At 49.7% G+C, this 27345-nt stretch overlaps 1 protein-coding gene across 1 annotated transcript; it reads right to left on the bottom strand.

Annotated features, from left to right (window-relative positions):
- Positions 1 to 1236: 1236 nt before the first annotated feature.
- Positions 1237 to 22308, bottom strand: LOC122389152 (mucin-5AC-like). Its single transcript, XM_043380887.1, has 4 exons — positions 22233 to 22308; positions 15637 to 18808; positions 5083 to 5196; positions 1237 to 2389 (listed from the first exon to the last, which is right to left on the bottom strand). The coding sequence occupies exons 1-4, from the start codon at positions 22252 to 22254 to the stop codon at positions 2203 to 2205; spliced, it is 3495 nt and encodes a 1164-aa protein (XP_043236822.1). The 5' UTR covers positions 22255 to 22308; the 3' UTR covers positions 1237 to 2202.
- Between the last annotated feature and the right edge of the window lie 5037 nt (positions 22309 to 27345).

Genomic DNA, 27345 nt, shown 5'->3' with positions numbered 1-27345 from the left:
AAGGAATCAAGACGTAACAAAAACCGTTATACGTGATTCTACGTTGTCCATCAAATAGCTATCTCGGTTTTTTGAAAATCTTGGATTTTGGCCCATTTTTTTTTCTTCAAAAAAACTGACTTTTTTGGGAAAATAATTATAAAATCCAAAATTTTGAGTGTATCGAAAAAAAACAGAATATATGTCAGAGAAGTGGTCTATGTGCACCTACATACCAATTTTTAGAAGAATCGGTTCAAAAATGTGGGAGTTATTCAAAATTTCATAACGTCACGACACACAATTTTTTTAATGTGTTTTTTTTTTGAAGTTCTAGACCTTGTACGGAAACAAAAATAACACCATTCGATTCGCCGTAAAAAACTGCATCAGATAGACACCTTTTTAGGCCTTAACAATCAACTTGAAAATTTGACCTCACTTGACCTGACCTTGACCTGACCTTGACCTGAAATTCATCCAGAAGTGGTCCATATCACTTATTGAGTGTGCCTAATGAATTCTATGAGTAAAATGACCCATAAAACATGTGTCGCACATGCCCTTTTCTATATTGTTTTTGGTGACCTGACCTGACCTGACCTTGACCTTGACCTTTGAATGACATTGTATGCAACGAATATTGTCTTGGTAGTCTAAGAACACGTTTTGGGCAATCACTCTCAGTCCACTCCTCGGCAACTACGGTGCAAGGCCGATAGGTATGTACTGTAGAAACTTGCATATTGTACCCTTGACCTGACCTTGACCTGACCTCTGACCTACTTAAGCAAACAAATTTGGGCTCTTAAGATCCGTCTTGTTGACAGCATTCGATTGCCGTTTTCCTCGTCTTTCTACGACCATCGGTTCGGAAGTTAGACGGGGGGGGGCAGAATCTGCCCCCCCCCATCAGGGCGCGTATGGCTGAATAGCCCAGCGGGGCGCGGGTTAACATCTTTCTACTCAAACATCCGGTTTCGACATTTTTATGAATTCAGTCTGTTGTGATCCGCTCGTACTTATTCCTTCTATCATCTATCTTTGTACCTATTATTGTTTTTAAACAAACAACAACAATATTTTATATAGATCTTTGATGCTTTACGTTTCATGACCTCTAGACTTCTTAGTTTGTATGTGAATTGTGTGCCTCGGTAATCGGTAGTCAGAGGTCCAGCAATGTGAAGCTGCACGTCCTGCATTGCTCCATCAGGCTCAGGAGACAAAGCCAGTCATCAAAATGCAAACACACGGTTCATGTAGCTATATTTATTGAACATGCCTCTTGATGCGGAGCGATCACTCATCCATATCCATACGTTTACGCAATACGGACAGCACACACATGAAGCGCGCACATTGCAGCAAAACGGAGTGGGCTCTGGGGCAAGCATTCAATTATATTACATTTGATCTTACAAGTGAAGCACACATCCATGACATGAATCAATTGGACACGCTATGTCTGTACGAGGTCACTTTACAGGAAGTCTAATTTTCAACGGTTTGAAGCGTCCCAATATGTCAACAAAATTTATAGGTGTAGCTTCATGTAGCTTCACTATAGCCATTCAATTACAAAATGAAAAACCGGTCCAAAATTGTGACTTCCACGACAGTCGTCACTCGTTGCATCTATAATAGTTTCATCTGTCTCCTCGATGCATGATTCAATAGCACACACATTACAACGCACACCGCTCGAATATCACATCCCACTCGCGTCCATTGCATGTAGCGCACCCAAGCGCACCACAGTCACCTGTCCCATTCCGTGTGAGCTCGTGCCCGGACGCTCTCCGTCCCCACACAATCTGTCCAACACAGTCACGCGGATCATATTGCCCGTCTGCCTCTGCTTACGGACGCGCTGTATGCCAGTGTTGCCTCTGCCGTTCACGCTCCCTGACAGGCAGTGTTATCACCACGGTGAGTCAAACGTCACACATATGAGACGGCACCGGTGAGCCATACGTCACATACGTCACATATGTGATGAGTCCGGCACGTCACACATCACGCGGGTCACGGGGCCTGTGAGTCACATCACACTGTTCGCCTAATGGTCCTGTCGCTTAGCGTGACGACCCCCCGGTGACCTCTGTTCACCTCCGGTGACCTCTGTGACCTGAGGTGACCCCGTTGACGTCAGGTGATCTCGGGCGATCTCGGGCGAATCCCTGTGACCCTTGGCGACCTCAGGTGACCGCTGTGAGGCCGTCAGACGACGGCCGGCGCGCCCTGCACCTCCTCCTCGAACCTCTGCTCGTTCGAGCGCTTCTCCTGAATTCCGAACTCGTCGTTACGGAAGAGCCAGCTAGCTGACTCTGAGCACGGCATGGCGTCGTCCTTGTGCAGACACGAGAGCTTGGACTGGTCGAACCGGGTCTCCGCGCCGCAGAAGAAGCTGCGGGACACACAGAAAGAGCGTTACACACACACAGTGTTTTAGGGGGGAAATGGCTGCTAGATGTCCGACACCGCGTAGGATGCGCTGCAGTGGACGAGTACCTGCCAAAACAATTGCAATGCTGACACTCTCAGGAGAATAACAGAATAAAGTCGAACCTGTGTAAAACTACCGACCGTACCCACAGATCACATATACTGTCTATGTAGAATGTAGATGTTAGCTTGGCGTTAGTGATGTGACTTGATTTTTTTTTTGTCGAAGCAAATATGCAGGCACAGTGCGATAGTATTTCCAGAATGCATTGAGACGTGCTACGTTGTTTCTTGTTTGCGGTCGGAAACACCTTCACAAACAAAGACAATGCTGGTTTTTCGCCTACTGACAATTGAACCTCTGTTGGATTCGCCCACACCTATCAGCGCAATAACAAATCCGGTTTCAAGACGAACAAAACCTATTCATGGGGCGTTCCGAAGGTTGCGATGTGATGGTGTGGGTGTCAGCTCCCGGTGCCACCCTGGGCGTAAAAAGGTCAAGCACCTGGTATAAACATCCGGAAAACAATTTACAGTCTGGGGACAAATGAGGTAATTGGCAGGTCCCTCCCATTTCAGTTCTCCGCGAGCAGCTGCCGAACAGCAATGGCCTGTAACACAGCCCGAACGGAGGCCGCGGGCTTCCCGCCGCGCCGCGCGCTCTGACGGATTGACGTTCCTCTGCGCAGCCGTGAGATCATCCTGTTATGGGCACGGCTCTGGGGATGGGGAGGGATCTCGGCGGGCTGCGCAGACCGGTTCCGCAGGGACAGACCATCACGCGAGTGAGCGGCCCGGCGCCGCGGCGACCCGCGCCCCCAGCCGGTATCGTGATCAGCTCCGTTGCACGTTGGCTCCGAGTTAGCATCCCGACAGACCCCTCACTTCTGTCGCAAGCCACACGGCAGCTCCGTATGCACTGTGGTGACCGGGGAGCGGGAGACAGCCGCCGAGACTGGCCCAGACGCCGCGGGCGGGCTCCTACGATGGTGATCCATTGCGGACTGCTGACAGGGATGTCAGACGGACAGACTCTCTGGAACATTCTTCGCTGATTCAGCCACACTGCTGCCGACACAGTCAACGCCCAATGTCCATCTCGATTAAAAGTCTCGCCCATTCAGTGAATTGCGTCAGGCACTGTTGGGGAGTGGAGAGAGCAGTGAGCCGCTCCCCCGGAATCTCACTCAGTATCATAGGTGCGTACTGCGTACCGGACACGCAACAATGGCCCACCCAGAGCGTATCTGCAGAACCCTCAGCCGCCGGGTCCATGGCTGCGGTAGCTGCCGGCGGCGGCCGGAGTGGGGCGGCTCCCACTCTGACCCAGTTGGGTGGGACAGCCGGCCCGCGTCAGCCACCAAACGCACCGATCCGAGCCGTGCGTATTAGTCCGACTGCAGAGCCGTAAAATCACCGGCTGGGCCGCTGCCGACGACGGCCGAGTGGCGTAACACAGACGTCCGCTTGGGTGTGTGCGCAGCGCGGCGGGCCGACCGCCCCTGAGACCCACGGCGTGACCCTGACCGTGAGCCGAGGTGGTGTCGTGTCAGCCCCCAGGGCCGGACGACCGTGGCCGTGACTGGGCCTCGGGCGGCCACTGGGTCGGTCTCCCCAGAGAACCCGGGCTGTCTCTGGGTCAGGTCAGGCCGCGGGAGCCGGTCAGAGTGCGGTCGGCCGCTGACCGCCGCCCCGGGGCGGGTCAGTCTCAGCGGTCAGCCCTGACCGGCCGCTGACCGCCACTCAGTCTGCACCGGACGTGTCGGCCCAGTGGCCGCGGTGAGGCAACACAAATCGACACAGTTTAGCCGGGCGTGGCTGCCTCCGTTGGAATCTGTGCCGGCTCGGTGGGTCGTGGTTTGGCCAGACAACAGCGCTGCAGAATAGCGCTCTCTGCCAGCGAGCAGCGGCAGGGAAGACCGTCAGCCCTGGGAAAGAATATCCACCGCAAGTGGGTTTTTCATGCTGCCGCCACGGCTATGCTCCATGAAGAGTGAAAACGGCAGGTGAGGAGCCAACTCCATGTGAAACAAATCATCTTGCTGTGACGGTACGACGTGAAAGGAAAAGTCCGGCGGCGCAAGGGAGATAATTGGACGTTTGCTCGATGCGTACTCAATAGCGCACCGCATAATTATACACGTGACCGTGAGCAGGCCTATGCGTGGGAATCGCCGCTGGGCAGACGCACCACGCCATTACTGTCCTTGCAGCATGATTTACCTACTTGCACATCGCACATGGTAATGCTGGGAGATGACATGATGGATGCAAAATCTGCTGGAAGGTCTAGTCATCAGGCATTTCAATTGAATTACAATAAAACCACTAGCTTCTTTGCTGGTTTGCTGGTCTTGGGCTTGGAAACTTTGACATCAATCGCTTCTCCTCCACAGAATATACATATCAGAGCATCGGAAAAATATGGGCCATGGCTAATAGGAATTCCAGAATGTTGCGGTTCAGATAGACATTCCTTTGTCAGGTGCACAACTGGATTCTTTTCCATATTTTGGTCCGTATTTCTGTCTCGGTCAGGTACCGGCCATGGACACATTGCAATACCTACCCGGTAGGGCTTCCTATCATTAATTTATTATTAATTTTGCGGTTTGCCTGAATCTTGTGAGCGTTTTGCCCACATTGACAAACCTGTAACGAGTGTAGAACTTGCTGACGCTGGAGACGTCCACGGGCTGGCAGATGTGGAAGATGCTGCAGTCGTTGGCCTCGTCGGCGTAGTAGCCGTACGGCCTTCCCTCGCACCTGCAGTACGGAGACGGGCGGCGGGGTCAGCCAGATGCCGGCAGCAGGTACAGGTTCTGGGAGCTGCGTGAGGAGCGCGCACGGGATTACGGGGTATTGTTGACCGTGCGGTGATGGGGTGCCACACGAGCTGAACTTATCGGTCGGGTGGAAATTAAGTTAGAGGACAGATCTTGTTTATGTCAAGGCTAAACTTTTGTTGGACATTTAATATATAACGCGGGGGCTAGGCAACAGATATAGTGAAAGGAGAAGGGAAGAAAGTTCCAAAGCCGGTGATGAGTTTTGGGCAGGGTGTTGATCTACGTCAGTTAACCCTCGCCCGCACATGGGGGGGGGGGGTGGTTGCCACCCCCCCCCCCCCAGGCAGTCTTTCTGCTCTGCACTCAACATTTTTAGAGCTAGAAGGCTGATTTTTCGTATAGCTGCTCGTCTATCCATTCTTGATGTCCACTGAAAATTTCAAGTTTCTGTGATTTTTGGTTTCGGAGATATGACCTTGTTTTTCAGGTCATGTCATGACCCAAATGGCCAATTCTCAACATCTTGCGTTTGCCATGGGCCTTGTGAGCTTTTGACACCCTGATTTCGGCCTTTTTTGCCAGTCTTACCTCCCACCTATCATGGAACATGTTGTTCGACGATGTACAGGGGTCAAGGTCAGGGTCAAGGTCAACCTAGGTCATCTAAGATAATTGCGTTTTAGGCAAGCTGAATTTACTTTTTGTGAAGTTTTTTGACTGCATTTTTGGTAAAAGCTTCTCAGATCATGATTTCATGTGATATGGACCCAAAAACAATCGGTGCACACATCAGTATACACACAGACACACACAGACATACAAACACATATAATTGACCTTGACCTAACTTGACCTGAAATGACCTCAGCAGCAAAATTCTGGTCGGATAGTGTGACAAAGAGGTTCTAGCTGGCTTGGCACCAGAAAACAGCATCGTCATCGGTATTTGATAAGCAGCGCACTTGATATCCAACGGTGACCCAAAACAGCAACATTTTTTAGTTTGACCTGACCTGGAAGGTCAATGACTGACCTGAGAAGGTAAAACTGGGTATCATTGGATTCGTCTCTTCCCAAAGAATCTTTTTTGTCTTTACTGCTAAGCTCTATCTCCAACAGGAACGAAATGGCGCGGGGGGGTGGCAACCACCCCCCCCCCCCCATGTGCGTTCTAGGATGGGAAAATGGCATGTGCGGGCGAGGGTTAATAAAACACGCAATTCGTGCACTCCCGTATGGCTAAAGTCTCATCATAATTAGACCGGTCCATTGGTATTCCGAGGACTGCCGCACGGCAGTGTATGGACGCCGTACCCGAGCCGAATCATGGCGCAAGAGGCACATCACTGGCCTTACATCTCACGTTGATGATGCACATTGCACACCTCTGCTATTATCATAATGAGCAGCCATTCACGCTCTGCGATGGCAAATGAACGATGAAACGAAGACGGATGCTCCGGGTATATTCTTTGGAATGGACGTCAGTACCTGTCAACGCCCGCTTATAAAGCTTACATTCATGACCATCACTGTCCGCTAGGACACGCGTCCTGTATGTATACAGACCACGTTTTACGGCGTTCGAACGTTCATAGCCCGCGGCTGATGATGCTCTCGAGCCTAGTGATTAGCAACTCTGCCTGACGGTGGGCATCATCAACTACCCAGCGGAACACTGACTCGGCGTGGGCATCTTGACACTTTACACTCACTGACCATCAATTTGTATTCATTTCCCTTTCCCTACTCGTATAAAGCCGGCTTGAGCAACAGCAGGAACCGGCCCGGGCGGCCAAGCCCTATGCTATAACGTGTCTGTCGCAATGGGCGACCCCCAGCAACGCTGTCAGGGATAGACGGTGATGCGACATCGCAGTCTCCTCCCCGTCTGTCTACTCCCGTCCCTGCCCGTCCCCCCGTCCCCTCTGGCTCTGTCGCACTTTGTCCCATCCCGTCTCGTCCCTCTTGACTTGTCCCTGCCAGTGGAATGGTGTGGGCTATCTGATACAACGCGTCGATCCACCGGCAGACGGACAGATCCTGTGCCATGCCTTATACATCTGCTGCACTGCAAAGCCAACCTCATCTCTGATTTGCATGGAACGCACCAAATCTGATGGCTGCTGAATGGAAGGGCCACTCTTGCAATATGTGTGAAGGTGTTTTGTAACTCAATTTGGTAGTCAAATTTGGGAATAGGATTGTGACGAAACTTGTCTGGTACTCAAGCATGAATTTATTGTTCGTTGGCGAGACGAAGTAAATTGAACAAGTATTTGATCCCCCACTTTATAGGTAGAAAAAAACGCACCAAACAGGTGCAGAAAATGGCATTTATAGAAGTGGGAATGTCAAAAGAGTTATTGCATTTTATCCCATATTCGCTCAAATCGTATTCTTATATAAAGTCAGGCACATTCCTTGACGATATTTCTCATTTCAATTAAACTTCACTTTAACCCTAGAACGCCTAGGGGGGGGGGGGTTGTATCAACCCCCCCCCCCCTGAGGTTTTTTCGAAGTGCACGCTAAACGGCTTGTCGTAGCGGGCTGAAATTTTCCATACCCTCTGGGGCAACCTTTGCGCATCTTTTGCCGAAAAAAATTGATCGGGTCATGTCAGGTCACGGAGTTATGACGCCATAAGAGGTACAGCCTCCGGCCGGATTTTCACAAACTGAGTGCCAACGCCCGAGGTTTCCTGCCGGTGGTACGGACATCGGTTGATGGATCGTGATGAAACTTCCCATGCATGTTGGGGCAAGTATTGGCTATCATATGGTATAAGAAATTTGACCGGGTCAGGTCAGGTCACGGAGCTATGACGTCACAAGAGGAACAGCGTCCGGCACTATTTTTGAAAAGCGCCCGAACCACTATATTGCTAATTCTTGTCACCTCAATGGGAATATGCAGCAATATTAGCTTCTATAGGGAGCAAATGGACCTCCCAAATCCAAAAATACAATCAGATTTCAAAAATTTAAATTTTGATTTTTCGAATTTCTGCCGCCGACTGTGACCTTGCCGACTTCCGGCGCTCCCAACGCGCCATTTTTAGAGCTAGAGAAACGAAATACATACCAAACGATAGAGAATTGATCAAGGAACACGATAGTGAAGGTTTCAAGTCGATATTTCCCACCATTTTGCCGCAATCGCCGCCGAAAGTTGAAAAAAGTCTATTTTTCCGAAAATTTGACCTTTGACCGGTCAAAAGTAGGTCAAATGTTGACCTAGGACCAAAAAATATACCACCAATCGCGAGATCTCTTTGAGAGCAATCCGTTGGTTTTTTCCGCTAAGCTCTACGACCTTCCGTTTCGAAACGCCAGGGGGGGTCGTAACAACCCCCCCCCCCTGGTCGTTCGTGTTATGAGAAATGGCCTGGTCGTGCGAGGGTTAAGGCTCAAAACAGTTATTCTATAAAACATGCATCATGCAAGGCGTGAAAAAACATGATGTTTGGGATGGCAAATGGTATCTTCAAGATTCTAAATTGGCACACATGCTTAAGTCGATGACTTCAACCACCAAATTAGAGATTGATCAGCTCATAAGAATTCAGGATTTGGCCATTAACTGAGAGCACAGCTCACCCGTACCTAAAACCAATTAGTCGCCTCCTTTCTCAGTCAGATCTTGATCTTATGACGTCTTGATCCACAGTATCCATGACCGGCATCACGGTACCGCACTGAGGGAGATCGTGTCCCATAAAGGAACAGGCAATGGAACGGAGGGTTCGGCTGAAGGCCACTGCTCGGCTGGGTTCTGTGAGAGAGCCAAGGGCAGCAGCTTGTCTTTAGCCTAGAGGCGAGCACGAATATTCACAATGGGACTGTCCTAGATGGTAAAATCAGTAATTATAGTAAAGATTGCATGATTTTCATTCTCTTTAACGATAGCTGTGCTCTGACCTGCTTTCATGACAAATTAGGCTAACAGGAACCGACAAATGTGTTAAATTACCGCACGCAAGAGCGAAGAGAGGCCGTCATAGCGTGTGGCCAGACGCAATAAGTCTTATCTGACCTGTGATTTCATCTTGGAGCATGATTTGTATAATTCTACAGTTTCCGCCGGCTGCGTTACGCAACCAGTGTGCCGCGTGGTTCGATGTGCATGCCAGTCTCATGGTAATCGACTGCCCCCGCCGTCATACCGACGAACGCAAAACGGAAACTGACGCACGTGAGCGACTGTGTTTCGACACCACTCTGTGGTTACACATCATCTGTAAGATGAGCGGCCGCGTGTCCACCTACGGGCTCGTGCCGTCAAATCCAGCCGTGAAGAGTCCCCACCGCACGGCAGGGGCCTTCCAGCGACAAGCCCTCTCTAAGAGCGGGACCTCACGAACAATGTGTCGGCATTCAGCTACTGCCGAGTGACTGGAGCTGCAGGACAAGCAACGACGCTGGATTTATCTGATGAGATATGTGAATAGCGTGCCGCGGTTTTACTCAGTGAAATATGTAAGGAGTGCGGCGTGCGCTGTCGAGTGGCTCTCTTCATCACACAGGCTCGTGAACGCACATATTCGCTCAAAGGGCTAAAGGCGGTGAATTGATTCATCTGAGAGTGGTGAAGATGACTCAGCCTTTGACAGAGCCCAGAGAAGTGAGAACCAAACATCCGAGGGCATTGAGGCACACCTTTTTAGATAACGCAGATAACTTCAACCCGCTACTTTGACAATAAAATATTCGAGAGGCCACTGTTGGAGCGGACTGTTCGAACCAGTTTTCATAGATAAGCATGGACCTTCGGAAAGTCGGAACACCAATAACTGATCGATGCACCGTTTGTTCTGTCCTCAACAATGCCGATTACCATTTAAGGCCCCCTCTCAGGGCTGATGGGAGCCTTCTCACGAGACCGGAGACGGACGGACAACCGATCACCCCCGCCCTGAGTCGTGACCGATTGTTAGAAGAAAGCACTACATATGTCACGATAATTAACGGTCACGAATGATAGATTCAGCCCAGGTTGACCAATCGATAAATAACGCCGCCAAGGGTCCTCACACGTTCTTAATTAGGAGACAGGATCACACCCAGACACACGTCACCAATTCCTGAGCCGCCGTCATAGCTCAGCGCTGTTCTGATATACATACAGGCCGTTGTCTCGCGACTATAGGAGCGGCGCGAGCCAGTGAAAGTGCTGTCTGCAAGAAGAGGTCGGCAGTGGGCATGGCTCGGTGTCAACCCTCGCCCCCTGGCAGCCGTCCACCCACACGGACATCGCAGTGTCGAGGTGGCCAGTTTGGCAATGGCGGGGTTACTGCGCAGTGCGCAGGTAGTTATATGATAAAATGCAGAACTTCCGGTATTTTGTGCAAAAATCATACGTTCACGGTTCAAATAAAAAAAAACGAATTATAACGGAATAATTGGAATTTGGATGTGAAACAGGTGCCTAACCTTAAATACATTTTGAAAACATGGCTTTCAAACTGATAAAGTCATTATTCTTTCCTTTTTTTGCATATTTTTTAGTGTTTGCAACCAACACTATATAAGATTGAACACATTATTATTTGAAAATGCCATAAACAACAAAATTAGATCAAATTATCATACCTATAGATGCTCAAGCTGCGGCCGACCTGGGCACTGGGTTAGGTCAGGTCAGCCGTCACAGCCCGTTATGGGCCGGCCGTCACGGGTAGTGACGCTCCCACGTCTGCCGCGTGTCACAGTGCAGGTGCCGGTGTGACACGCCAGTGACGAAACCTGCCCTCGGGCCCTGCAGTGTGGCCAGCCTGCCATGGCTAATGATCAGGGCAGCGCGGACGCCAGCGCGTTTAATCACCCTCGTCATATGCAGATAGGTGCATTATGCGGCAAGTATTTTTGTAGGGGTTCTTGCGCTGGATGTGACGCTATGTTACAGGCACCAATAAAACAGAGCTTAATGCATTGTGTGAGACTAATGAAATTGCTTGTTGAGGAATTGAAGTTGAATGGAGCCGCGTTTGGAGAGTGGCAAAGACGCGCACCTGGGGACCTTCGTCTGTCATGTTACGACATCTGACAAAGGACAACCTGTCTGTACCGCCTCCATAATCAACCTATGGACTCTGCTCGCCGGCTTCCCGATCAAAGAAGTATAATCAGCGGTGAATTACTGGCCTCAAGGAGCGCCGGCATTAATAAATGGGTACCCGCAGACAGCCAGCCATTTACGGGCTAATGGTGTTAGGGAAAATAAACAGTCGAGTAGAGGTGCGTTATGAAATACCGAAACGGTTCTCTTAGAGTGCACACGAGTGCCTGTTTCTTTGGAAACGTATTATTTACCTCTACAAGACTAAACATTACCCACTTAAAATCCTGCACAAGACATAACGTATGGCAGAAAAGACAAAGTCCGTTCTAGGTCAGCAAGGAATTTTTCAAGTGATGAAACGAATGCCATTATTTGCCAACCTCGGTAAATGTTGCGTACTCGATCGCCTACGCATTTCAGCCAGCGAGCATAAAAGGCCTTTAACTTCCACAGAGGGTTAACCGCGAATGCTGTGCAGCCATCGTGGATTTCAAGTGTATGCGGTGTGCGCCTACGACTTCTACGTACTGTTTTATGAATGTTGACATTAATTACGCAATAATAATAAATAATAGCCAATATTTTCACTTCATCATTGGTCAAAAGTTGACAAAGACAAATTATTAGAAAGAAATACAGAAGCAGAAAAGTTCGGCATCTGCTAAAATCTTCTTGTTTAAATCACCTGAGGCGTTGACAACTTCTGGCTCATTTCACTGCGAGGTAGAAACCCGCGATGACACCGACTCCCACCAGCCCCCCCGTCGTTCCGGGTGATTTGCAGACCGCGCCGCGGGCAAACGGCGCGGCCGCGGCATTTGGCGGTCGGCACCCAGTGTGTCGTTACCAGCTCACACCCCGTGGCCGGCGGTCGGAGATGAAGGTGTGCGAAACTCGCCTAACCACACTGTGGTGACACGGACTCGGCCACAAAGTGTTCGTCGCCCGAGCGGGACCGAACTGCCGGCGAAACCGTCCCCAGCCGTCACAGAGCGGCCCCGCAGCTGCACCGCGCGTGCCGCGTGCCGCCGTCCGACGCTCGAGAAAGACATGTCAACGGGTGACAGCGAGAGGAACAGAGAGCGACAGGGCAGTGTGCACTGTGCCGAGGACGATGCCGCAACAGCTGACTTGTTTGTTTCTCTTTCGTCGCCGGTTTCGCTCGTAATTAAGAGGTCTGATGCAAAGCTCTCCACGAGGGCCCGTGTGAAATGCATTGCAGATGGTATTGTCTGCGACGCTAAGAGGTGACAGCAACCATGCATCCCACTTGGATTATGTATGTTAGTGGTCAGAACCGAGACGACGCACGCAATAGGAACAACGCAGCGCGAAAGAAAGCAGCCCTTCGCGACTGTCAGCACCCCGTGTTAGCAAGTGGAAGGGGCGGAAACGACGCAGGGCTGCTGACGTGGCCTTTTCGCCCACGAGGAGAGAGAAGGGCGGCGCCAGGAACGCCGTGACACACCTCTGGTGACGTCATATGGAAGGTGACGTCACCAGTCGGAACCGGATGGGCCGCGGGCCCCGGCGCTTTTGTGTCCAGGCTGACCTGTGACCCAGCGACCTTCACCAAATGGTGAGCTAGTGTCGGTCCGACCAGGTCTGAGTCTGAGTTACTCCCCCTGCCCCCCGGTACCGACAGCTCCCAACTGGGCTCGCCAGTCACCGGGCCGGGCCCTTACCGGATCTGACTCATATGGACCGTCCCGACCGTCTGACAGGGTAGGTAAAAACTGCCCTCGGCTTCCACCGCGCCAGTCCACCTCCTTCCCTTCTGACCACAGCACTCATGGTGAGACCGAGCCGACCTCCTCGACCGGGTCCGTCAGACCAAGGTCGGGCCGCCGGTACCCTCCCCAGCGCGCACCTGGCGTCCGCCAGCGGGCAGAGATGCCGGCTCCATGAGCGGCGGAGATAAACGGCAGACGGTCAGACGCGGCCTCTCGGCAGCTTCCGCCGCTCCCCAGGCCCGTCTGGGACGGGGGTGGTACTCTGAAGGCCGCCGTACCATCCGGAGCCTCCCTCGGACTGTTCCGCGAGGACCGGTATCACAGGCGGCCTCGAACGGCGCCGGCCGAGAGGGACCGCAGCGGGACCCTCCGGCAGACCACCAGCGCAGCTCATGTGCATGCGCTTCCGCCGAGAGGGGAGGTCAGCCAGACCACGACTCACTCGAACGTCGGGACCGTCTATAAAACAATATGTTTAACATGTGCTCGAATGTGAAAAATAAAACAAAACTAGCATATATCAATTCTTAAAAGAAAATTCTAGTGAAAATAACATACTGTATCCTTCCTGACCTAGAAAAGCAACAGAGATTTGATATGTTTTCATTTTGCCATTATATCTGTTCATCTGTTCCGCAGCTCGCTCCCAGGGTATGCTCCATTGGACCTCAGCCAGCCGTTCCGATTGGAAGGCCTCGATGACAATACCGATGAATCCTGCGGCGGGGGTAATTGGGATGCCGTCCTCGCATCGGAAGCACAGGGTCGCGCAGTGCCGAGTGCTGAAGACTAATGTGGCGAACGTAATGGGCTGCTGAGTGCTGATATGGAGGGAGGAATCCATTGAATGTAAGAAACAATGTTTCGATAGCGGAACGACGATAAAGCTAATGATAAATGATTTAACCCTCGCGGGCCCGGGGGGGGGGCGTTTTTCGCCCCCCCTGGCGAATATTTGCGATAACTCCCGAACGCTTAGGGATAGGAAAGCGAAACTTTCAGTACCTTTTCCCCCATCAATTTGACATCTTCTGAAGTAAAAAATTTGGACCTAGCCCCATTGATGACGTCACAAGGTCCATTTTTGTAGACCCCTGCACGGCAAACTTCGGCGTCACAGGCGCAAACTTCAAATAGCTGCTAAAAATAGAGTTTTAGAGATAAAGACAAATTACGAGCACGGTTGTGTAGCGTTTGACCTAGAAAAAAATAGAAAAATGGTTTTGGTGACCTGAGGTCAGAGGTCAGGTCAACGACCCCGAAATGTGATTTTAGTTTTTCGCAAATAACTTCGACAAAAAAGGTCCTAGAGCTACGGCAATGGTACCATCGCATTCGCCTTGTCAAGCCGCGTCGAATGATATATATTTTGTTCGGAAAAGGTCAAGTTTTATGTTGACCTCATGTGACCTCGAATGACCTCTGGTTGACCTTGACACATGAGAGGTCATTTATGACGGATTTGTACCCGCTGATCACGAATCTGGCATCTAGTTTCCTCTAAGTCTTCATTTAGAGCTTCTGGACGGCGAAATTGTCTTATTTATTATTACTAGCTTGAATCAGTGAAATAGCCTCTAGCAGGGATACTCTTCTGTGACCTTGACCTTTGAGCAGCCTTGTATCGTAAGATGAACCACAAATAGGGAACTGATAAGCCTCAAAACACTTCAAAACATCTTGGAAGCTAGCACGCAACATGTGCAAAAAAGTGCCAAGTTTGAGGTCAATTTTGAGCGTGACCTTGACCTTGACCTTTAATTTTAAGCACATTTTCGGAATTCTCAGATTCTCGTCTTTTGTTTGACACCTAATTTTGCCGGTTTGAAGCAGCCTGCCGTCCTCTAGAAGGCTTACTTTGAGATCACTACACATGTGCCGGTTTTTGCCTTTGACCTTGACCTCTGACCTTGAAAATTGACCTGAGGTCAAAAATTTTAGGTGCTTTAGAATCGTCTCGTAAGGACCTTTCGTTTGGTACCGCTTTTATTTCCATAGCTCCCTTATTTACGGAGTTAGACAGGGGGGGGCGAAAAACGCCCCCCCCGGGCTGCGGTGGTTGGGATTACCCCCCGGGCCCGGCCGGGTTAATTGACATCCCACTTGATTACCAAAACCGCCAGGGCTAGGACCAACGTGAGCGTTGTGCATCATTCTTGTCAATATTCGGAACGAGACTTGCATATTCCAATCATTGTTTAGTACCTATGTATAGTTTCCAGAAACATACACAATTACACAGGTAATATTGAGGAATGGGGATTTCACAACGAGACTAAACAATTAAGCATTTACCCAATCCTACAAATACCTATCTACGATAAACCCATGGAACAATCTAAACGGACATAGGTGGTATCTTAGTGGCGGCTCAAGATTCGGTCACTTTCAGCAGCAGTAGACGAGCACAGCCACGTCTACGATGATAATTACCTAACTAACATGGTGACGAAAATAACCGTTAAACAATAAATTAACACTAGTAATGAATAACTAAATCAAGCCAGTTTGATAAATGATCAGCCGCCCATCACCAAAGGCCCCAGCTAGCCATCACCAAAGGTCAACAATAACGACAGCCGGGACACGGACTGGTGCGTCCATGATCGATGTGTACTCACGTGAATCCAGGCTTGATGTCCTTGCTGCTGAACACCGGGTCGCTGATGACCACGTTCTCGTGGAACGCCGGCAGCCGGGTGTCGAAGCCACGCAGGTGTGACGAGCGTGTGATGACGCCGCCCTCCTGCTGGAACTCGAAGCCTCTCACACCGCCGGTGCGGAAGAAGGTGTTGGTGCCCGAGGAGGAGCCGAAGCTGCGGCCAGAACCTGCCGAACGGCCCGAGTCCAAACTGTTCTGGGAGGAGGATGACGAGAAAGTCGAGGAGGATGAGGACTTCTTAGAAGAAGGCTGCTTTTGCGTGACCCGGGATGTTTCCTGAATGCTGTTACCGACGGAGCCCTGCTGTTGGCTGTGGGAGAAGGTTTGTCCGCCGCTCAGAGATGTGTGGCTGGTTGGTGGCTCGGCAGCAGGACTGGTCTGCGGCCACTCGGTGACAGAGGCGAAGCTCTTCGGCCACTCTGTGACAGAGGGGAAGCTCTGCGGCCACTCGGTGGCCGGCGGCAGCGTCTCCGGCCGGCTGGTGGTGGTGGTGGCCGGCGGGGCCGGACTGGTGGCCACAGACTGGACCAGCGTACTCGCGCCCGTCACTGCCCTGCCGAACGAGAAGCTGCCGGAGCTCGAGGCGGGAGCCGGGTGATCTACAGTCTGACTGAACGTCGATACCGAGCCTCCGGACGAGCTGGCCGGCCCGAAGTTGGTCTGGACTGTCGGACCCGGCTGCGATCCAAAGAAGCGTGCCGCCTCAGTGAGGACAGCTGGCACCCGCGCCTGAGAAGATGGGCGTGTAACTCCGAAGGAGCTTGTGAACGGCCTGCCCGTCGGTAGCTCGGGTCGCGGTGTGGTGACCCGTTGACTGAAGTCGGAGCCGGGGACTGAAGGGTTAGCCACTCCAGTACCGAAACTGAAGGCGCCGTTGGAAGAGATGCGCACGTTGGTGTCGGTGTTGAAAGCCGGTGCAGGGTGGCGTGTGGTGAAAGAAATGGGTCTGAAGCCACCTGTGGTGACACTTGACTGAGAGCCGAATCTTCCTTCATTAGAGAAGCCGAATGTGGTAGTATCAGGCTCCGCCGTTGTAGTCCGGAACGTGGGTCGTGCAGTGACAGGGACGCTGTTGAAGGAAGGAGTACGGCCGAAGCTGCTACTGCTGACTGAGTTGGCTCCAAAGGAGAAGCTTCCAAAGCCAGGTCGTCCCGAACCTGCGCCCTGCGAGTTCGCTGAGGAGAAGAATGTCACCGGCTCTGACGCGGGCGTGGGACGGAAGTCGTTCTCACTGATGGTGTTGCCAAACACAGTAGTGGTCACAGGTGTAGTCTGACCAAAGTTCCTGCTTCCGAAACTGCCATCGAAGAACTGGGCGGGAACAGCCGGGGTCGTTGGACCGAATGCAGGTGCAAACGTGGTTGACGATACCGGCCGCGGGGTGACGCCGAACCGTGTAGCCTCTCCTGACCCGAACCGGAAGCTGCTAGAGGACGTTACGGGCTGGAATCTACCGAATGAGGTCACCGGCGACACCGTCGGGAATGGCGTGCCAGTCACAGACCCAGAATTAAACGCAACCTGGCCTGGTCCTGGTGGAGAGCTTTCCAAACTGTTGGGGAACGCTAGACCATCTTTTCCATACGTTAGCTGGGTAGTCGGACTATCGATGCCTGTTGTGGTGGCGTCGTTGTTGGTGATGGTTGTGGCAGCGGCAGTGGTCGTGGTAGTAGCTGCAGTGCTCGTAGTGATGACGTTGGCAGCCGCACTGGCGGATGGACGCCGGCGTCGGGCGAACTGGCGCCTAGACGTGCTGCTGCTGCTACTCGTGGCACTGCTGCTAGACACTCTCTGACGCCCAGAGCCTCGTGCGCGTCCTCGGCCAGATCCTCGCGAGACGCCCTGGCTGCCGCGGGTCCGGGAGAAGGCGGAACTGGCGCGGACCGATCCGCGAGATATCGGCCTGCGAACAGTCTTGGTCACAACCGCTCCTTCAGAACGCACTTCGTTCTCTGTTGATGATGACTCTACTTCGTTTGTAGAGCTGTCACCATTTAGGCTAGAGCCAGAAGACGACTGAGAGCTTGATGCGACTGCATTTTCGGACTCGGACGTCGAAACTGAAGCAGAAGAAGATGACGACGAAGAAGTGTTAGATAACTTTCCTCCCGCTGTGGAGGTAATTCTGGTAAACGCAGTCCCGGGACTTGCTTCACTGTTAACCTCCTTGTCGTCTGCTGTCTTGGTATCGTCCACCTCATTGTCATCCAGCGGGAAGGGCTCAAACGGACTGCTGGTCTGGATGATCACGGTGGGGACAGTGGTCGGGTCGGGGGTGGTCGCCTCAGTCGGGGTTCGAGCGGCCGGGGTTACAACACGGCGCCTGCTGGCGAACTGACGCCTGGAGCCGCTGCCTCGGCGGGGACTACCCTGGCGGAAGATCTTCTTCTGCCGCCTCAGAATGATAGGACTCAGTGTGGTGGTGCTTGTCGCTGCAGGTGAGGCTTCAGTAGACTCAGATGGCTTTTCGGTCACTGCTTCGGACTTCTGCAGCTCATTTGCCGCTTCATCCTCCTCATCCTCATCCTCGTCTTTATCTTCATCGTCACCGGGGTGGATAATCCTTCTGATCTTCTTAACACGACGGCCTCTAAAGCGCCTCTTCGGCTGTTGTGCCTGTTTCTTCAGCTCCTCCACCTGCTGTCGCAGCAGTGACAGGGTGGTCGTTTCGGTCGCCTTCGACGTAGTGCGACGCCTGGCCGGCCTGGCCGTGGTGGAAGTACCAGCCTCGGCCACCTCGGGGACCTTCTCCACGTCGGGCACCGTGACCTCCGCCGCCTGGACGCGAGTGGGCCTGCGTCGCCGGACAGAGGTGCGTGTCCTCTGAGGCTGGCGTCTAGGTGCCGCCGGTGCCTTCGGAGTCTGTGCCTGTTCCTCCTTGGCAGCCGAGACGGCGCCGAAGCCGTCGTCGATGTCATTCTCTCCGAGTCGCGGCTGCGGCGTGGTGCGTCGCCGGCTGGTGCCACGTCGGCCAGCAGAGAGCGGCCAGGCGGCCGGCTGGCCGGACCACGGCTGAGGCGTCGTACGGCTGGACGGTACGAACCCCCAGTCCTGACCCTCCAGGAATGGGGATGGTGTGAAGCGGCGCGAGCCGCGGTTCTGGCCGTGCGCCACGGCCAGAGCGCAGAGGACTGAAACACAGGCGACACAATTGTCAGATCGCGTGCATAGGCATTAGGTGCCTAGTTGTCATGATAGGAAGCAATACCAGCAAGCAAATCAAAGGCTTTGTCTGCCCTATATACTTGTACAGTGTCTATAATTCACGCATTTTTATTATAAGTTCTAAATTTGAAGTCAACGGACTGCTTTGACCCTAAAGTGATAACAACATACTTTTGGCTAGTGGTGCTCGTTCATGTTCTTAGAATAAGTAGTGCGTTCACCCCAACATTCCTAGTTTCTTCTGTTTAAGTCCCCAATCGGCTAACAAAGGTTGAGAACTCATTATGAAAATCGGCTTAGCGGGGGAACTGACTTGAAGTGGTGCTGCGAAGCCATCGCCTCATTGCATAAAAAAGCGAGCAGATAGGCAACTTTCTTCTACACCGAATATTTTTAAGGTTATGCGTGGGTCACATGCGGAAACAGCGCATATGTGAACGAACTCTACCGACACCTTACAGCTCTCAGCTACAGGTTCATTAACCCGGCCGGGCCCGGGGGGTAATCCCAACCACCGCAGCCCGGGGGGGCGTTTTTCGCCCCCCCGTCTAACTCCGTAAATAAGGGAGCTACGGAAACAAAAGCGATACCAAACGAAAGGTCCTTACGAGACGATTCTAAAGCACCTAAAATTTTTGACCTCAGGTCAATTTTCAAGGTCAGAGGTCAAGGTCAAAGGCAAAAACCGGCACATGTGTAGTGATCTCAAAGTAAGCCTTCTAGAGGATGACAGGATGCATCAAACCGGCAAAATTGGGTATCAAACGAAAGAAGAGAATCTGAGGATTCCGAATATGTGCTCAAAATCAAAGGTCAATGTCAAGGTCACGCTCACAATTGACCTCAAACTTTGCACTTTTTCGTACATCTTGCGTGCTAACTTCCAAGACGTTTTGAAATGTTTGGAGGCTTATCAGTTCCCTATTTGTGGTTCATCTTATGATACAAGGCTGCTCAAAGGTCAAGGTCACAGAAGAGTATCCTTGCTAGAGGCTATTTCACTAATTCAAGTTAGTAATAATAAATAAGACAATTTTGCCATCCGGAAGCTCTAAATGAAGGCTTAGAGGAAAATGGATGCCAGATTCGTGATCAGCGGGTACAAATCCATCATAAACGACCTTTCATGTGTCAAGGTCAACCAAAGGTCATTCGAGGTCACATGAGGTCAACATAAAATTTGACCTTTTCCAAACAAAATATATATCATTCGACGCGGCTTGACACGGCGAATGCGATGGTACCACTGCCGTAGCTCTAGGACCATTTTTGTCGAAGTTATTTGCGAAAAACTAAAACCACATTTCGGGGTCGTTGACCTGACCTCTGACCTCAGGTCACCAAAACTATTTTTCTGTTTTTCTCTAGGTCAAACGCTACACAACCGTGCTCGTAATTTGTCTTTATCTCTAAAACTCTATTTTTAGTAGCTATTTGAAGTTCGCGTCTGTGACGCCGAAGTTTGCCTTGCAGGGGTCTAGAAAAATCAACCTTGTGACGTCATCAAGGGGGCTAGGTCAAAAATTTTTGCTTCAGAAGATGTCAAATTGATGGGAGAAAAGGTACTGAAAGTTTCGCTTTCCTATTCCTAAGCGTTCGGGAGCTATCGCAAATATTCGCCAGGGGGGGGGGGGCGAAAAACGCCCCCCGGGCCCGCGAGGGTTAATTAAGAAGCTACGGATGTAAGCACGCAAGCAGAATCCGGTCACGACAGGTTCGTAAGGTTGTTAATTTTTAAACTTTCGTGCCAGTGGCAGTGAAGTGCATTTTGACCCATTAAAGAAATTGCTGATGCGAAACTAAATTCGTAGTTAAGTCGATTCTGCTTAGCGATATATGAGACGCCGGCGTCAAACCGAGACTTGTTCCCGCTCCACCGCGTCTCACACCAATAAAGTGCCCGGTAAAGCCACCGCTCCCTCCATCCGAGAAGAGACGTTTCAGGCATGGTTTGAGACAGCCGCACCGGGAAAGTGATAACGCGTGAGTTACTTTTGGTTCCATCTTTCAATGTTTTTTTTTCTAATTTTGTTTACTTACATAATTGTGGTAGGCAAGTGAATCAAACCGCCAAACTCACATTCAGGTGAGTGCATGCATGCATTGGCATATTTGAAATATGTACATACATATCTTATGCGAATTGTTACCGTAAACTGTCAAGTTCTTGCAACAATATATCCCGGTGACAAACTGCTCCGGTTGTTTTCCAATAGTGAAAACACAATTCTAACGAATAGTGTTTGTCTTTTCAAACAACCTGTGGTTAAATCAGGATCACTGAATCTAAGCGTCACCAAATCAGAAATCAGTTAAAGATGTTCCTAATGTTACAACTGAACCATAACAGTTAAACTGTTTTAAGCTCAGACGCCAGCTTTAACCGAAGGTTTGTCTCTTATGGTTTAAAACACTTTTCATTAGAATTGTGTTTGTCTATTTAAAAAAAAAACTATGCTTCCGGATAATTTTGCAGAACCTGCCTGAAATCAGTTTCTTCATATCGACTGGGAGAAAGCCGCAATTTATTCAGCATAGGTTTATTGCATACGTGTAATTTTGACGATTTTTCGAATATTTTACGTTTATTTCATTTTCATATCAATGTATATACTGTACAGTGTACATTTTGACAGGAAAAAGGGCATAATATACAGCTTATAGCATTATTGCAATACGCGAAATTCGCGTAATGTTCGACGATTACGCGTAGATTCGACTTTTTCACGAATTCTCGTCAAACAACGGTGCAATCGTTCTCACAGCGCTGGCAAGCGTATGGCAAAGAAAATACACATCAATATGACAGTTGCAGCTGATGCTCCATTCAAAAACCACTGGTGCCTTATGCACATCCGTTTTGTCGGACATATGATGAGCATAAATGCATACGATATACATAGTCCAATCTTACGTGCATCGCACTAATGTAAACATTAGTGTTATCCAATTAAGTATCATAATTGTTATGGGAGTCGAAGATTTCGGGGGTTTATCAAGTGTTACGGTTTATCAAAACTCGCTATTCCAAAAACTGACGAATGCATTGCAACCAATCATATGAATTTCGGGTTCTTTCATCGATCGATTTACATAAAGAGGCATTCACCGTTCTGATTTTGCTCGCGCGAATTCCCTAAACCAAGATCTGTCGATAACTATTAACCGTAAATTATACCTAAAGCGCATCGTGAACCGGCGAGTCATATACATATGATAGATGTTATCCGAAATGCGGACTAAATGCCTTCAAGTATTCGTAAACTTGGTGATTAATAAATAACGGAAAATGAATACTTTATTTTCACTATCTTTGAACTTTGTTCTTGCATAATCGATCTCATGTTACCCCAGATAGCCCACACCAGGCAATGCCTGAGTCGTACTCACCGACGAGCAGTATCCTCCTCATGTTTGAGCTCAAGTGTCTCCGACACTAGGCACCTGAACACTCGGCGGGGCGGCGGGCCGACGCGCCGTATATGAAACCTCGGTATCCGCCGTCAGCAGCGTGCACCGGAGCAGCCGCCGGGCGTCGGCGAAGTGCACCGGGACGGCCGTGAGTGAGACTGGTTTATGGATCAAGCGGTTTGGGGCTCAGCTATCGGCGCGCCTACAAATGTCTCATTGTGGCACATTACCGGCGGGAGTTTGCTCTGTCCGCCACTTGTCTGTGTGAACTTCCCAGCGAATTGGACGATATTGTGCGAGATACATACCTGTGTATGGCGCAATGCCTGCTAACGGTGTCAGGCGCACTTTTGGGAGCATTAGCTGCCCTGCACCAGGGCGTCTAATCAGTTCGATGCAGGTATGAGTGATAATGTAATGATGCAAACACATTGCAAGCAGAGCGCACTCTTTCACATAACTTTGCCGGGCAATGTGACGTTGCTCCATGTTATTGTTTTTTTTTTGCGGTTCTGATTTCTAATTATAAGCTTGATAATGATTATCGGATTAATCGGTTGAATGATTATTAGCTGTGGTCAATGATGACGTATTTAGTATTTACCCTCGCCCGGCGAGGGGGGTTGATGAGACCCCCTAAGGTTTTTCGCAGGCCGCCAAATTTGGCATACCCTCTTGGGCAGCCTTTTGGCATTTATCCTGAAAATTTCAGGTCTCAGACTTACAGGTCAGGTCACCAGGTCACAAATACCGGAACAAGGTCAGGGGGAAATTGGACTACATATGTAGTTTATCGGCAACGGTGTGACAGAGTATTTCGTCGATAGCGTGAGTGCAATGGCACGTAGCCCTACCAAATTTCAGACGCGGCTTGGGGCATCTATGTGTCCCATGACCTGCCAGTTTTAAGTTCCAGTGACTTTAGGTCAGGTCACAAGGTTACAAAACCGGTGCCTTGTCAAAATGGCACTTAAAACGCATTATTCAGTTCATGAAAACTACAGGTCTTCATCGATTTGATTCAAGCTTGCAGATTATACTTAGCTCATCGAGTGCCATCATCTGCATCACAGTTTTTTTTTCAAATTTGGTTGACCTGAGTTCATCTAAAGGCCATGACAAATGTTAAGAAAACTTGCGCGAATGGGTTTAAACATGTAAAGATGACATATTTGTGCTCCATTTCAAAGTTTTTGTGTTTTATTACCTTGATTTACATCTATTTGGTGTTTGCAAGCTACAAGAACGCTAGTGTCGGGTCAACTTAGGTCATATACGGTCAAACTACTTTTTTGCTAATAACTTGGCACACAATGAGGCTAGAGCTTCACTAATAGTGTCATTATAGTTCTGGTGATGAGCCGATTCGAATGATATGCGATATTATGCACTTTGATTAACTTGAACTTAATTACTTAGGTACTTAACCCGGCAGGCGGTGGGCCTCCCGGCTTCCTTCCGCGCGGTGGGGAGGGAGGGGGGGGGGCACTTTTTGCCCCCCGTATCTCCGAAACTACTGGACGGATCCTTAACCCTCGCCGGCACAGGGGGGGGGGGTTGATGCAACCCCCCCCAAGGTTTTTCGCAAATAACTCGCGTAAAAAGCGGCCGATCGCGACGAAACTTTCAGTACCCTCGTATTGATCAATTTTACACCTACCATGAAAATTTCATGACCCTGACCCCAATGACCTTTGACCTGTGACCTCTTTTATGTGACCATGTTTGGCCGAAATCGCGGTTCGGCGCATGCCGGCTCGCATTAGCCGCGCGTTTGCAAGCTTTTCGTGGTTTCAAACGTTCAAACATGTGATTTGATGTTGCTCCCATGCATTAGGGTGGGTGTCAAGGTCACCTGAAGGTCAGGTCAGGTCATTGACCTTTGGTGACCTCGGGTGACCTCGGTTCACTTTTTCGAGTTTTACATGTTTCTAGGCTAGTTTTTGGAGCTGAATTCGATTTTAGCAACCATTTGAACATTTACGAAGTAGTTTTGGTGCCTTCGTAACATGTTACGAAGCTGTCCGAGGCGGTTGACACGTATTACGAATACCCGTCACAACCCCTACCGGTTGACCTGACCTGACCTGACCCGACCTGGTCTAAATGCTTAAAGACATCATCTATGATCAAAACTAACACGATATTCGTGATCAGCACCCCGGAAAACCACATAGCAGCCACACTTTACGACTTTCTAACAGGTCCCGATTTTCCCGGTTTTCGGGTCATTGACCTGACCTGGAAGGTCACCCAATGACCTAGGACCTTAAAATTGGGTATCATCGGCTTCCTCTCGTGACGGGCAACACGCTCGTTTTTCCGCGAAGCTCTAGCTCGATCAGGGGCCAAACGCAAGGGGGGGTCGTACCAACCCCCCCCCCCCTTGTGCCGTCGAAGGACTCAAAATGGCCTGTGCCGGCGAGGGTTAAAATTCGAGCGGCGTTCGATAGTCCTGCCAAATTTGTTGAGAGAAATCAAATTTTATTGACCTCGGGGTCACCAATGACGTCACAGGTCAGGTCAAAGATAAAATGTTTAACCGTTTACGGGTCTTCTAGGGAATGCGCTATAATATCGAGTAAAACGCATTTTCTCGAAAATCAGCGATAGGGCGTAAGCTGCCTAGTACATAAGTTGCTATTAGAGGTCACTGATAATACCAGGTCAGGTCACATGTCAGGTCACCAAGGCTCAGCACATGAACCCAACTTTTTCGTCGTGACCTCTAGATGACCTCAGGTCATCCGAAATTTAAAAACCTGAATGAATGTTATACAGCTCGGTGAGCATAGAATATCCTGCTAGTTTTAATCAAATCGATGAACAACTCTAGATTTAATTGACAAAAGAGCACATTTTCAATGCCATTTTGACCATGTACCGGTTTTTGTGACCTTGTGACCTGACCTGAGGTCACTGGAATACAAAACTCCTAGGACACGTGTCAAATGGCTGCCCCAAGTTGTGTCTGAAATTAAGTGCTCCCAAGTCTCACGGTTCTTACGCAATTAACGATAGGTAAACTTAGCGATTCCGTTGCCGCTAATATAGTTCAATTTACCCTGGCATTGTACCGGTTTTGGTGACCTGGTGACCTGACCTGAATTGGCAGAGACCTGAAATTTTTAGGGAAGGTGCCAAAAGGCTGCTCCAGAGGGTGTGCCAAATTTGGTGGCGTTACACGCCGCCGTTTTTACGTTATTTGTGAAAAACCTTAGGGGGTTGCATCAAACTCCCTGGCCCGGCGAGGCTTAATTCACTTAATTTTTTTCAGAACATTAAACCCTCGCCCTGGCAGGGGGTCCGGATGCGACCCCCCCCCCCCTAAGGTTTTTCGAAGATAGCGTAAAATCGGCGGCGCGCAGCGCCGCCAACTTTGCACAGCCTTTGGGGCAGCCTTTTTACATATGACCTAAAATTTCAGGTCTGGGTGACCTTGGGTAAGGTCACCAGGTCAGAAAAACCGGTACAAGGTCATGGTCAAATTTGAATTTTCTTTATGCACCTGTGCAACTCACAGTTTTAGACTGATTTCCTTCAAACTTTCAGGATGTGCTAGGTTCACCGAGTTGTATAACATATAGTTCTGTTTTTTTTTTTTATGCCACTGACCTGAGGTTACTTAAGTTAGAGGTCATTACGTCGTAATGTTAACCCGCGCCCCAGTGACGGTCTCAGCCAACTTCGCCCTATGCTAGTGGGGGGAGGGGCATATGTATGTTACCACCCACCTCTAAATCATAAACTAAGAGGGCTAGAAAGACGCGGTAAAAACAGTCGATAGCTCTTGATGCGTACGCTTGAAAGTATTTCGGTCATTTTTCATCTTAGAGCAATATTAGGGTCACCAGAGGTCATCAAAGGTCAAAATTTGCGAATTGTCATTATATTTTTCAGAAAACATGCCATTATCTCAGGAACTATGATAGCTAGAATATTTCTGGGAAAAGCAATCGATAGCTTTTGAACTCTTCTTTTGATAACGTCATCATCAAAAATGACCTCAGGTCAACGGTTTAGCCTCCAGAGGGCAAAAACTCCAAAAATAGCTGTTTTTAAGAAAAGTGTTTTTCGACAATAAATTTTGACTAAAAAAGCTAGGTCATTTCTAATGCCAGAATAGTGTTCCTCTCGCCGAGACGCGTCGAATGAACTATAATTTGACCTTGAAAGGTCAACTTGAAAAGTTGACCTCAGGTCAAGGTCATGACCTGACCGGAAAAGGTCATGTTGCATATCAGTCGATGCTTCTCGGCAAGACAAACACAATGAGGCTAACCCCAGCGTTCTATCTTTTTCCAATGGAGAGTTATTGGCAAAAAAACTGTTTGTAGCCTCAAATGACCTCGGATGACCTTTCAAGAGGCTATCAGCAAAAAAGACACCTTGGTCGTCACGGCTGGTCCAAATCATTGTTATCCTGAAATATTTGGACTGTTCCTATGCGTGCACAAGGATCTCGAGGCATTTTCGTTTTTCTCCATTGACTTATAATGGAAAGGTCACGCCACTGACCTGACCTTAGGTCACGCATATAAAAAATCCGAGATATACAAATTGTAAGCACCCATATTATCATGTAATCCACCAAGTTTAAAACCTCTCAGGCTGGACATGATTGCAAACTTTTTTAGGGTTGGTCAGTTAACTTGACCTGGTGACCTGACCTGACATGACCTGGGGTCAAAAATTTCACACATTGTCTAAAATTGATGTACCAAAAGCTACCCCAAACGGCGCGGCGCTATGCGCCGCGGTTTTTTATTTATACGAAAAAAAACGCGTAGGGTGATAACATATGCTCCCCCCCCCCCCCCCCACTGGGGCGAAGGCTTAGCCTACGGGAAAATATTCAATTCGGAAAATACTGGAGATATCCGCTTGATTCTATCACTTTTGTGCTTTGAAACATCAGTACTTAACATGATGTCACTTCGTGCTTCTTTGTTTGGTGTACTTATCCGTGGGTCAGGTCAAATGAGGTCAACTCAGGTCAAATGACGTTTGTGCCAAGAACTTGTCACATAATAAAGATACAGCTTTCAAAATGGTATCATTCTGTTCCTCTTGAAGAGCCGAGTCGAACGAT

This window comes from Amphibalanus amphitrite, unplaced genomic scaffold (assembly GCF_019059575.1).
Source record: "Amphibalanus amphitrite isolate SeventyFive unplaced genomic scaffold, NRLGWU_Aamphi_draft 000345F_arrow, whole genome shotgun sequence".
Lineage (NCBI taxonomy): Eukaryota > Metazoa > Arthropoda > Thecostraca > Balanomorpha > Balanidae > Amphibalanus > Amphibalanus amphitrite.
This window is presented reverse-complemented; position numbering and strand designations above follow the sequence as displayed.

Excerpts from the sequence above, each read along its gene's own strand:
- LOC122389152 (XM_043380887.1), bottom strand. The coding sequence starts at position 22,254 with ATGAGGAGGATACTGCTCGTCG. Across the intron at positions 18,809-22,232 it reads GAGGAGGATACTGCTCGTCG|TCCTCTGCGCTCTGGCCGTG; the intron begins GTGAGTACGACT and ends CCTGTGTTTCAG. Across the intron at positions 2,390-5,082 it reads AAGTTCTACACTCGTTACAG|CTTCTTCTGCGGCGCGGAGA; the intron begins GTTTGTCAATGT and ends TGTGTCCCGCAG.